This window comes from Falco naumanni, chromosome 1, assembly GCF_017639655.2.
Source record: "Falco naumanni isolate bFalNau1 chromosome 1, bFalNau1.pat, whole genome shotgun sequence".
In the NCBI taxonomy this organism is placed as follows: Eukaryota; Metazoa; Chordata; class Aves; order Falconiformes; family Falconidae; genus Falco; species Falco naumanni.
In genome coordinates, this window is record NC_054054.1 from 82625305 (window position 1) to 82638518 (window position 13214).

Genomic DNA, 13214 nt, shown 5'->3' on the forward strand with positions numbered 1-13214 from the left:
AGCACCAGTTTCCAGAAACAGTAGGGTGAAGCAATAAATGCTCAACTGATATTGCCAGCTAACATAGAATCCAGACAAATGTTTAATTACAGTTAACAGTGACAGTGGTTATTTTTTGCCTAAATTGTAGCGATTGGCATCCAAAATTTGCATCCATACATACAGACCCTCTTCAGCCATAGATGACCTGCATCCACATTGCTGTGGATTCACAGCAAGACATCCATGCCCTGCTATGCAACATGCCTACTGAGAATAAACACCTTGTAACTCCAACAAGGAAATGAATCATCGTGCAGCTAACAGTCTGAGATTCATGAATAAAAATGAGAGAATAAACAAGAAACAGCCTACCTCAGTAACATGATGCATATGTTCCGAAAAAGAAGAATCTCAAATTTTCGGTTCTTCTCCCAGGGACTGTATATGTGATTTAAGATTAGCTATATAATATGAAAAACAGAATGGGTAGCTACAGCTGGACATTCACAAGGGGAATCTTCTTGTATATTTGTTCCATCAGGCCACATGGATCTACAGCTTCAGTAAGAAGGGTGGAGAGAGGGTTTTTCTGTAGGTGGCCAAGCAAGTAATTAGGAGTTTCGATTCAAACCCCTGAATGTTGTGGGTGGTCTAGAAGTCTGGCTTCTAACTTGTGAGCAAATGCTTCAACAATTAAGTGGCTCTGTGCATGGAAGTTGCTTCTACCCAAGAAATACCTACTCTTACATGTGCTCAGAAGTCTCCATAATGATGGATCAGGAACAATTACATAAAGCCTCTTATCAGGCTTTTGTTCAGATGCATCACTGTTCCTAGCATTTTATATTACTAAGCTCTGGTACATTAGCACTGAGTGTCAAGTTGCCCTGCGATGGTTGCAGTTATACTAGATAAAGTTCTCATAAGCAGAGAAGCACCTAACACTGAGTTAGAACCATCAGACACACAAAATAAAGTACTGCCATATTTCCCTTTTGCTCACTGATGCAATTACAGTTTCAAAAAAATGTACATAAAAATGCATTTATACTTACTCATAATATGTACCTGCTATTCTGGGTACTGTTAATGTAAGTTCAAGTAATTACTTAAAAAAATAAAAGCTAGTAGTCTCTATTCTTCCTCTGTGGGTGCCTGTACCTGCATGACTAAATGTATATAAAACAGCTAGTAAGCATCTGCGTCCCACTTTATTTTTTTTAAACAGAACTGTTTACTGCTGACTGCCAAATAACCAGTATATCATTTAAGGACCTCGTAATTTTCTTCTAAATTTTTATTTTCTACATCTCTAAAATCACCAAAAATGCAATCGCTTGGGACAACTTATGCCCAGGTTCCACCTTTCTGGCCTACACACTTCATCTCAAATTCAAACTGCGTGCTTAGCAACATCCAGAGATGCACTCCACCATCTTCCAGCACTGCAGTAAGCAACGGGCTTTAGATTCCTCATGTAGGAAACAAAGATGTTGCAACTCTTCATATACTAATGCTTATTAAATGTTTTGATATATTTACTATTAAACTCTCATTTGAAATCTTTAAAAAATAACAGATATTACACTACCATAGGCTGTAGCTTTCCTATCAAGAGTTTTTACCTGAACAAAGATTATATTTAATTCTATTTATTTCCTCGGGTTTCCAGCAAGAGTGTGAATGTGGCTGAGTGAGCAGGGAAAATATGTAATCTAACACTTTCATATGAAGATATTAAGAGCAGTTACCAACTGCATATTTCTCAAACATTGAGTGATTACCTTCAGACTTTCAAAAGACATTTGAGCAGCCTACACCTATGATTAGTAATATGATTTAAAATACAAAACAAAAAGACACCAACCAAAAATAAAACCAAATCAAAGGAAAACCTCTTTTGGTTCTCAAGAGGTATGGCACTCCAAAATCCCTAGTTACTTTTGACAGTCTTCCCAGACCCACAGACTCAAGTGACTGCATTTTTCTTTAATCAATGTCTAGGAGTAATGGGTTTGCAATTTCTAAATTTTAAGAAAAATTTCCCTCAAAAAATCTGTGAGCTCTGCTTCAAAAACATTCCCCTAATTTTGTGTTCTCTCTTTTGGCTATTCCTTGAAAGTTTATGCAAGAATAGCTTACTAATAAGTCAAAAGTTGATGTAAATAAGAAAGTCCACAAAGTAAAAGTCAAATGCCATGTTTACTTATATCTTTACAAATTTGGAAAAGATCCTGTTTATTTAAAATGCCAAAGAACAGAGCCACTTTGGACTTAAATTGGTGGAATTGACAACAAAATTAATACAATTATATCCAGTTTCTTTTATATGTAATAAGAAATTCTCAAATATTCTGCAAAAATATACAAAACAGTTATGACTAGTAGAAATACACATGCATACTTGGCTGGCATCCTTTAAGTTTCCAGCAGCTTAATGAAGCACTTAAAAAAAGAAATCACAACGTCCACTTCCTTAATTTAGCAAAAAGAATAATACCTAAAGACTATCTCAAACTTCACAGTAGTAATGTATCACTAGCAAACAGTTAAGCGTTATTATCTTTTCCTAAACACATTAAATCATAACTTTGAGACATTCTGGCTGCGTCAGACTTCTTGACTCTCCAACTCAGACAACTGGGGCATACCTGTAACCACAGAAAGACATCTTCTTGAAACTTCTTCCACCCATTATCTCACATGCCAAGACCAACGTTGCAAAACAACATGCTATATGAAGTATTTTAATTATTCCAGTCTCTTGGAGAACTGGTCAATTTCTATATTTAATTATGTATTTTTATGTGAAATTAAAGAGAGCATTTTAATCAGATTTTTTTTTTTACTGTAATTCACTTCAGCTTTTAAATTTTTTAAACCAGCTGAAACAATCCAATAGACTACTCACATACAGTATGCAATACATCACCAATATACATATACATGTATTTTGAAAAAGCCTAGCAGAACAGAAACAATCAGGAAATATATCTGTGATAAAACTGAATTAAGACGTCCACATAAAATACATTCTGTAAAGAAGTCATAGAAGTTGAAATCACATATTGCATCACAATCTACAGAGCACATTAATTTGAGTCAGTTAGGCTTCTGTATACATCCTGGCTCAGACAAACCACCTATGAAAAGTTCTTTGAGCTTAAAATACTGAAATTAAAGGCAAACCTCAAATGCCTCAGTTTTGTAATACTTAAAAGATAATTCCACTGTTATGACCTAGCAACCACAAATATTCTAAACCTGTAGAAGTTCCAAGTAGATTTAAGTGGCCATTAGCAAAAAAAGCAAAATCAAACCATAAGAATTTATCTTCTGTAAGACTATAAATGAAAGAAATTGGACCTCCTCTATTAAAAATTCACTTTGTAATGTTCTTTCCACGGTTTCTCTTGAATTGCTAGGGGTTTTTTTGCATTAAGCACTTCTCCAGACTGAGAGGACCCTGTAGTTTGGAAATACAGGCAAAACTACAGGTGTTCTGCAGCTACTACCTTGTAATAAATTCAGAATTTCAGTCACTTTTGAGTAAGCCTCTGTGTCCTGACTCATAGCTATCAAAACCTGGCATAGCACAGAGAAGGAAGAAGCTGTTTATTCCCTGTATGTGGCCAAGATGGAAAGAACACCGGCGCTAAGAAACCAAGTGATGTGAAAACAGAGCGGAAGGGCATGTAATACTTCAGGGCGGGCATTCCACAGGCAAACTGGCCTTTCCTCCAAAAGGCACCTTGACTCAATAGAACAATTTGACAGCTTAGACGTATTTTTTGTATTAGCAGACAAATACAGAAAAGTGTTTAGTAAGTACCAGCAAACATTTTACTAACAACCTGGGTTTATTACTACCACAATATTTTTATACTACTAGTATTATTTTTATCTGACCTACAAATATTTTTTGCAGTCTTGGCTAAGTCCTGCTTTGAAATTTTTATGGTTGTACCTGTACATCTCACAGTCTATGTTTCAATACATGAGGCAATCCATTTGTTTCCATGCATGAACACATTTTTATGAATGAAATGTGAAGTTTAATATCTGTGACTTGAAGATGACTTACAGGGAGAAAGTTTAATTTAAGATAAGACATAGCTATATAAAAACCAAAGCCTGAATATACTTAACTGCATATTACATAGTATATAAAAGCAGAGTAAAGGTTCTAGAAGTATATGCATCCTTTGTTTTCTATTCTTATTTAAAACATTTAAAGTTCTCTCTCTGGTTGAAAAAAAAAAAAAAAAAAACCAAAACCAAAAAAAACCCAACAAAACACACACACACACACCAACCAAACAAAAAACCCCACAAACTTCTGGATCTGTCCTTTAGTCCATCTCACTGGTTCTAAAATCTAATATATTCAAGGTCCATTTTTTTTTTTTTTTTTTCTGCTGGCCATGCACATTCTGGCATGTGAGGTCAAGTGTATTTTTAAGTTTCACAAATGATAAATAAGAGCACAATTTATGTTAATTACATAAGAACTTCAGGCATAATCCTGAAATCCTATCATTCTCTCACAGTGCTATGCATCAAAATACAAGAACACCACAGAGGTTACTAAAAGGAATTTTACATGCCAATGCCATACTGCAACTTATTTGTCCTGGGATGTATGTTCTTTACACGCTGTAAATCAAAAATTAAGAAAGAGTCATGTATATGTCAACTAGAGATAAACAGGAATACAGAAACAAACAAGAAACATTTTGGTTAAGAAAACAACTTAAATAAGGAAACAGTTTTTTAAATATGAGGAGGTCAGATAAAAATGGGTCAAAAAGGCAACTTTTAAGATTTAAAGTGTACTTTAAGAACTGTCATTCTTTTAGTCAAGTTCATGAAAAACTACGTATAGCTTTTTTTGTTCTTTGCATTCTTTCTTTGGTTAGTGTTTTTAAAAAGATTTATTAAGCAATTTCTTTTTCCCTCACCACTAAACAATAATGCGTGATTTCAGACTTCATATTCTTAATAACTCCTCTATTAGCTATTTTACGAGCTTTCTTATTAAATTCCTGTGGCAAACATAAGAAAGCTCACTAGGCCGTTCATTAGGTGAGCCTGTAAAGAAGCAGCAGTCACAGCACACACCACAACTTCGTCCGGCACATATTCCTCAGGAACTGATGGCCCCCATGACTCAAAACAGTTAGCTGGGACATCCCAGTACAGTAGACAGAAGTAGGAAGACTTAAAGACATTTGCAGCACTAAACTGTAGCAGGTTTGTGAAGTGAAAAGAAACAGTCCCCCCACACCCTTCGCTCAGCATTGCCAGCTTTAGCAGCTCTGGTGCGCGGCCTCTAGCCCGTCACTGTAGCCCTGTGCTACATTCCTACTTTTCTGACATAACTACTTGCTGGTTTGAATGGCTACCTGAATCCATGGTCTAGCCAGGTTAAAAACAAACAAAAAAATAATATTTTTCATTTATCTTATGATAATTCAAGATTTGGTAACTCTACTGACCTAACATCAGGGCATAAAGCAAGGATGGCAGGGGAGCAGGAACAAGGGGTTAACCTGCTACTGAAGGCAAGCAAAATCTCATGTTATGGGCTAGGTTTAGCCCCAGTAAAAATCCTTTATACAGTCTTTCTTAACATAGCTCTAAGAATTTAGAATCCATTCAATTATTCTGCATAAATAAATACTGAAACAATTTGAGATCCACACTAGAAAAGCAGATGTGTACTACCCAGTGAACCTGAGTTAGGAGCCAGGACTGTGAACTCTAAAGGACAAGGGACTTTCATGGTGTTACCACAGCAGAAAATATTATGAAAGAGAAATAATAAAATAGCCACTAAAGCACAGCACCAGAAAATGAAGAAAAGGCACCATTAAAGTGTTCCTCAGAAATCTACGAAAGATCTTTTCAGGCAAGGCTGAAACTAAAAACAGTGGGAATCTGTTTCACACAAGATGTAGTGAATTTTCTTGGGGAACAGAATCCCTAAACATACCTAAAGACCTGAAGCTGGTTAAACTGTTCACCAGATCAAAATGTTGGCTCAGATAAAGGCATGGTGCCTTTGTAGGACACTATGCATTTCAAAAAGAACAGAACTGCCGAGCTGTTAAAAGTATTTTGTGCTTATTTACTATCAAGACTAAACTATGTTTAAAGTGATACATTTTAATTGCACAGTACTGCAATTTATCTTGAAAGTGATGGATATATATTTCTAGTTTAAAAACATCAATAGTTTTGATATAAAAACGAGATCATGAGCATACATATCAAATGTGGCAAAGTTAAGTCTACATGACTGTTTTAACCACCTTCAACTAATGGATCTTCATTAAAATTCCTTTATGACTTCCCAGGGCTTGCAAATGAGTGAATCAAATGATTTTATTGAATATGCCTCTAAATGGTTTCAGTTCACAGTACAGAAATACATTCACAAATTACAGAGATGTGTTTGCATGTATTTGCATATCCTTATTTACCCAGATTATTACAGAACTAGGTAGATGAAACATAAAAAGGTAAAAGACAGACTCAATTAAAATGTGTTTGAAATTGTTTCAAAATCTATTTCTGCTGTAAAACGGTATCCACAATATTTGTACCGTAAACAGACATCTAATATAACCCAATGCTATAAAAGCGAAAAACAGTCCAGTGGAATGGTCTACAAGAAATGTTAAAAATATATCTACAAACCAACTATACCTTCAGGGTGTTCATCCTCCATGGAAATGTCATTTCATATTTTTTCCATTACATGAAAATACTCCACTGTTCCTCCAAGGTATTTCTATTGAGCAAAGGAAAACATCCTTTCCGCTTTAAAAAATTACACCAGTGGTTTTGTGTATGCAATTTTATTTAATAGCTACACACTCCAAGCTCCGCTATCATCTTAATGTAAAAATAAAATGTACCAAAAGTATCCTGTATATTTTTATCTGATGTGAAAGTGGTATGTGAAGAAAAAGTGTAAGTTGGGTTTTTTGCTTTTTTTTTGTTTGGTTGGGTTTTTTTTATATAATTTGAGGAAACAATGATAAAACATACACTAAAGCTACTAAAAAATTCAACTTGGAACAGTCCAAGACACAAAACAGGTTGTTTCTAAAACTACTGTAATATCAAAACCTGCCTTTTAGCAGTAACTAATTACAACAAAACATTCACATTTATTCCAACGTCTGCCCCACGTGATTGTTCATTAAGAACTTCCATTGTGATATTTATGGAACTACATGAACATTTATATGTGTATGTATATCTAGGTATCATATACAGTCAAAACATTTATTTAAATATGTTTTTCTATCTTAGATGCATATAAGCAAACAAGTTCCATGGCAACAAGCACTCTTTGGACAAAAGTCAGATGTTGCTTTAAGGAATGGCGTTGGCAGGTTGCAATGGAAACCATAGTATTTTTCCATCTTTTGGAAATCATAGTGTTTTTCCGTCTTTTAAAGTAACTTAGACTCTGCAGCCCAGAAGTAAGTATCAGCATACTTATTTATGGTAAGGGTTAACCTCCTGGAATGCTTGGACCTATATTCCATACAACCACTCTTACTAATATACCAGTGGAATTACACAGATCTATCTATCTGAGCAATTTTGACATACTTTATCATATTACCATAAGAATGTCTTTCAAACTTCATCAAAGTATAGAAGAGTGAATTTAAGACACTATTAAGACATTCATTTTATTATCATATGCAAGACTATTGATTTGCTGGACCACTGACTTTTCAAATATTACAAAATACCAGTATTAAGAATCGGATTCAGATTATAGATGCATTTTGAAAAAATATATTATCCATAAACAGTAAATCTATGACAATCTTAGAAAAGGCTTTAAAACTCATATAAATTTTCAAAAATATTAACTATGTGTAGACCTCAAAGATATGCCTACATGGCAAGCACTGGTTCCTCAAAAATACTACCTGCAAATAAATATGGGTGTTGGCTGAAAATAATTTGAAAAATGTCCCCATATATTACTGATTTTGAGCAGAATATGGACACACAAAATAATAAACTTAAATAATGAGAATATATTTGCCTGACTACTAGTGGTATCAACAAGGAGTTACATGTGTACCACATACCTATACCACAGCCTAAAAGACAAAGGGGTATAATAGAGATTGAGGTTTGGGTTTTTTTTAAATGGCAAGTAACAATTTGAAAACACAGGCATAAAGCTAAATTTTCCACCACCACTTCTATTTCATGTAGTTAGCTGGGGTTTACGCAGTTTAAAGGTCTTCATATTTTGTTCATATATAGATTTTAAAGCTTCCAAATAAATATCTATTTATAAATTCACCACGTAAAGTTGCTGTAATTTAAATCAGCAAAGGAAAAAAAATATCTGTAAAAGCACTGGTGATTCCTATAACCCATTGTTTTCATAATAAACAGAAAAAAATAGTCTGTCTAGTATACTTGGACTTTGAATCTTTTAATGCCAAGAAGATTCTTTGCTTATTCCATACTTTCACAGATTTATAGGTAAGTTTCTGAGAAGCCAAATATTGATAAAACCAATAAAATGAAAAGAAATATAACACAGATAGAGGTAAGTTAAGGATATTATTTATTTATGTCTTCAAAGAACTTACCTGCCTGTCCTTTCAGCAGTGTTATTACAAACACTGCCACAACAGACATGGGAAGTTGTTACTGCTCCTGTCTAAACACCATCTTTATGGAGCAATCTTAGTCCCTTACTGCAAGTTTATCTCTATATTTTAAAAATCTGTACTTCACTTAGGAGTTTCGCATTTTCATTTGGGATAATGTTTTTAATGGAATGCTCTCACTTGAGAGAGTAGCTGCTGCATAAACCAGAATGGCAGTAACAGAAGATTGAAGGGGAAACCCTCGTAAACATTCCCTAACACAGCCAGCTTGGCTTGCAACAAGCCCCAACAAATCACAGGGCTCCACAGTCAGCAATTCACGATGTCCCTATTTATTGTTTTGAATAGTTCACTTTAGTTAAAGAAGAAAAAAAAAAAAGAGATGAAAAATACGTCAGCCTACACATATGGTTACTGAGAGTAAAAAGCTAATTAATATCTAAACCTTGTTTTAAACTTAGTAGTGAAGCAGTACGCAACTGGAGTGGAATGGCACTGATGCAGCACTTACTTATGGCACAGCTTTGGAACAACACTTCCTGAGACTATCAAAATCTACACCTGAAACTTAAGCTTTTATATTCTACCAACTCTCACTTTTTTCCTATCCCATTAAATAATAAAAGGGGGGGAAAAATGTGCAGACATTGTCACTGCCGTATGTCTGTTATTGGCAAACACAGGAAATCATAAAAGACCTGATTTCAGTAAATCACAAACATCACATTCACTCCTAAGGAACTGTCATTTGCAAGGCTGCCACACTTCAGAGTATGAATGGTCTTCCCACAAAGCATCACCCATGATCACCTTTCCATTCTGATGAGAGAGGCCTGAACGTATGAACAACTATATTGTTCTTCCATAGTACTATTTTATTCTCAGGAATATTTTGCTATGTTTCAAAAAATCATTTCCCATTATACCCAAAAGTAAAAGGAAGCCAATACTGCCAATATGGAGACCAAGATACTGACTGGGAAACCTATCTTTTAGCTTATCTCCCAGACCTAGTCAGTAATGTCATTTACAGACTTTCAAAGAAGTAACAGCATACAAGTTTCTGATAAAGAATACTGCATGTCAGTCAGAGTCCAGAAAGCATCTAATTCTTGGGAAGCTGTAAATTTTTGACATACTGCTCAATTCAATAACATTGCTAAATTCAATACAAAGACTGTAGCAGTTATTGCAGGAAAAAAGAAAAGCAGTGCACTGGCAGGTAAAAGTACCTGATATTCTTTAAACAACATACTAACAAATTAAGACACTGGGAACATTTTTTAAAAATAGAAATTCAGGTACCTTTTATTATTCAAAAGTGTTTTCAACTAGCATTATTTGTTTTTCAGTTATAAATGACACAGTAAAATGTAGATAAAACTAATCAGCAAATACATTTCACTTTTCAACGTTAATTCTCAGTAAACAAGGTTACGGAAATAGAAAGTTGAACACTGTAGGCATGCTTTTAAAATATTCACTACCCAATACATAATGATTTTGCAAACAATGTAGGATAGATAACTTTAACATGTTTTCATAGTTTGGTGGTTTGCAAATTCAGAAAATTATTCTACAAACGTTAGCATCAGGATCCCCAGAGAATTCAGAGTAATGCAACAAGCTAGAGCATGTAAAAGTGTGAATCTGGTGGAAAAAAAAAAATCGGGGAAAAAAACCCCAAACAAAACAAACCAAAATCTATCCAGTATGTGATAAGAAGAAAAGAAAAACCACCCACGACCAAAGTTTACAGCACGTTCAATTCAATGTCTTCTCATAAAAGATTTTGCCACCAATAAATCATTAAAGCATTACCTATTTCAGTTCTCATACTAAAAACATATGTGCAGACCCTGCCCCTCTATCGAAAAACAAAGAAGAAAATGAATGGACTAAAGGTATTTTCTAGTGAAGTGATAAGCCTGTTTCTTAGATGACATACTTCACCAAAAGAAAGGAACCTTTTGTAAAGTCAAGTGCTTTTTCATATTGTACTAGCATATAATGAGGAGAGAATCATGGTCTGAGAAACTGGCAGGTTGTAAAACACTCAGGCTGCCATGGATCTAAATCAACATTTACAAATTTTCACCAAACCAGAGGAAAATCACCACAATTCACAGAGTAGTGATAACATAAATGTGACTTTTTTTCCGCTCCTCCTAACTCTCTTCCAGTTTTGGGGAGAGAAAAAAAAAAGCCAGGTGCCTTCATTTAAGAAATTAAGGCATTTCCTTTAACAGGCTTACTACCTGAATTAAATTAAATCATGAATTAAAGTGACAAAGACATAGAACATGGTGGAAAATTCATCTCTAAGAGATGTGGTGACAATAAACTACAATTAATTATAAATTTCCCTTAAAAGTCTGTATCCACTATGGAGAAAATTCTTTAAACATTACTTTTGCAACATATTTTCATCTTGGTCTCTTGTGCACAGGCCCCTACACTGTTTCTTCATTGCATTTGTACCGTTGGTATTATCAGAAAAGACGAAGCCTCTGAAGTGCATCTTGTAGCAATTAAAAAAAAATTCTTCTGTCAAGATTCTTAGTAGCTTGATAAAAGTAGTCATACACTTTGAAACAACATGCATGAAGTGGATTATATTGACAGTAAATATTAAGTTCCAGTGCCTGGGGAGGGAATGTTTAATATGAAAATTTGCTGCGTTTGCCTAAATTATTCTAAGCCTGAAATAGTTGTACTTCAGCATTCTCAAAGCTCCATCTATATTTTGCCTCAAGACAGATCACTTGAACATGACAGACTTCCAAAACTGTTTTTCTAGATCTTTTATCAGCCAGATACAAAGAGACTTTCAACGTTTTAGTGACAGGGTTATTTAACTGCAAAAGATAAATATCAGATTGCACGCCTGGCAGGTTTTTTCAAATGTCCTACTGAAAACACAACAGTGCTTAAGCTTCACTTAAATATATAAATAAAACAAAACCTCCTAAACCCCATGAACTTGTTTGTATGAGCGGAAACTTCAAGCTACTTTGGAGGTTCCTATTGCTCCCATCTCTGCCTCTGATCAATAAAAGTTTGCAAAAATCACAGATATAAAATTATGATTAGGCTGAATTTGTGGCCCTCTTTAAATGACTTGGTCAAAGAGGGAGAAAATGATACAAATTCAATGAATTCTGTAGGTACCCTAGAGCAGGAATAATTAAAATACTTAAATTTTACCCATACAAATAACTAGTAGCAGAATCTTACCTTGATCAAATGGTTTACTTGGACTCCATGTACGAAAATAATCATCCTGGAGAGGGAGAAACAACCTACATTTAGTAAAATATAAGGAATCAATGTACACATGAAAAACTCACAGAATCATGAAAGACAGAAGATGTATACCAACCTCTACTTCCTAGAAAAGGCAAGCAGTAAAAAACAAATAAGAAAAAGATTACAGTCATCATAATGGGACAAATCACTTTATATAGAATAAAACTGCATAATTCAGAGGCCATTTGTACTCATTTAGTGAAAATGTTATTCAGTGTTACTTACTAGCATTTAGAATAGTAAAAGTACTTTTCACAGTACTTACATAGGTAATGTTTCTAAAATTGCTTTTAAAATGGTACAGTATTTTTCCTGTACTTTAAGTTCTAAGATACTGTAAAACTTAAAATTACATTTTCCATTCAAAGCTCCAAAGTCACCATCAATGAAACATAACTACATTTTAAAGAATGATACATGCATTTTAGAAAAGTACATATTAAGCTATGTAGTTTCCAACTGCACCACTTAAGAACTGTCATTAAATAAGTCTAATTAGCTCTATTTTCCACAAATCGTCTTCCTAAACATAAAATACCCCAATTATGTCATCAGCTGTATTATGCTGCAATTGCAAGAAGGAAAACCAAATAAATTGCTTTCAAGATTTTAAGAAATTTGATAATAAATTACAAACTCATAGCTGAGATTAAATAAATTTATCTGCACACCTCAGATAATAGATGGAGCAGAAAAAATACTCGAAATATTTATTATGTGTTACTTAACTTGTCTTCTCTAGAACAAAACATTAAAAGACTGTACCCAACAATTTAACGTCTGCATAAATTAAGGTTCACAAACTGCAGACTTGCAGCATAAAGCAGTTCCGTAGCACTTGCTAAAAGACGACCAAGACCACCATAAAGAAACCTAAATTTATAAAAACTGAACTACTGGGAAAATATGAGTCCTGCACAGTTGCCAAATTCACATAAGTACAACTTCAAAATGCACATCTTTAAAGGAAAGGGTACACTCTGGGTTTTTAATACTTCAACAGTTTTACCGCAAAGGAAAAAAAAAAAGGGGGGGGGGGGGGGGGGGGGGGGCGGGAAATGGTTACAGCCTAAACTGCATTTCACTGATAATGTTTTATTTGTAAAATCATTATGGGAATGTGTGCTTTGAACAAGGAAGAACGAAATCAGCAGAATCAGAAAGTGCAGAACAGAACCATAGTTCTGTACCAATACTTACATATTCCTTTCCTCCAATGCTGCTCAGATTAACAATCTATGAATCAGTTTATGTTATTTCCCT

General features: G+C 34.3%; 1 protein-coding gene across 3 annotated transcripts in view; it reads right to left on the reverse strand.

Annotated features, from left to right (window-relative positions):
- The window catches only part of SPOCK3 (SPARC (osteonectin), cwcv and kazal like domains proteoglycan 3), a 211708-nt gene that overhangs the window by 117017 nt on the left and 81477 nt on the right, over nucleotides 1-13214 (reverse strand). The window contains exons 3-4 of one of the 3 annotated variants that reach the window (XM_040601652.1): nucleotides 12025-12033; nucleotides 11880-11925 (exon numbers count right to left, since the gene is read on the reverse strand). In XM_040601652.1, the coding sequence (XP_040457586.1) occupies nucleotides 11880-11925; nucleotides 12025-12033 (55 nt within the window). Of the gene's footprint in view, nucleotides 1-11879; nucleotides 11926-12024; nucleotides 12034-13214 lie in introns of those variants that run through there. The other 2 variants (XM_040601661.1, XM_040601669.1) reach the window with 2 other exon arrangements.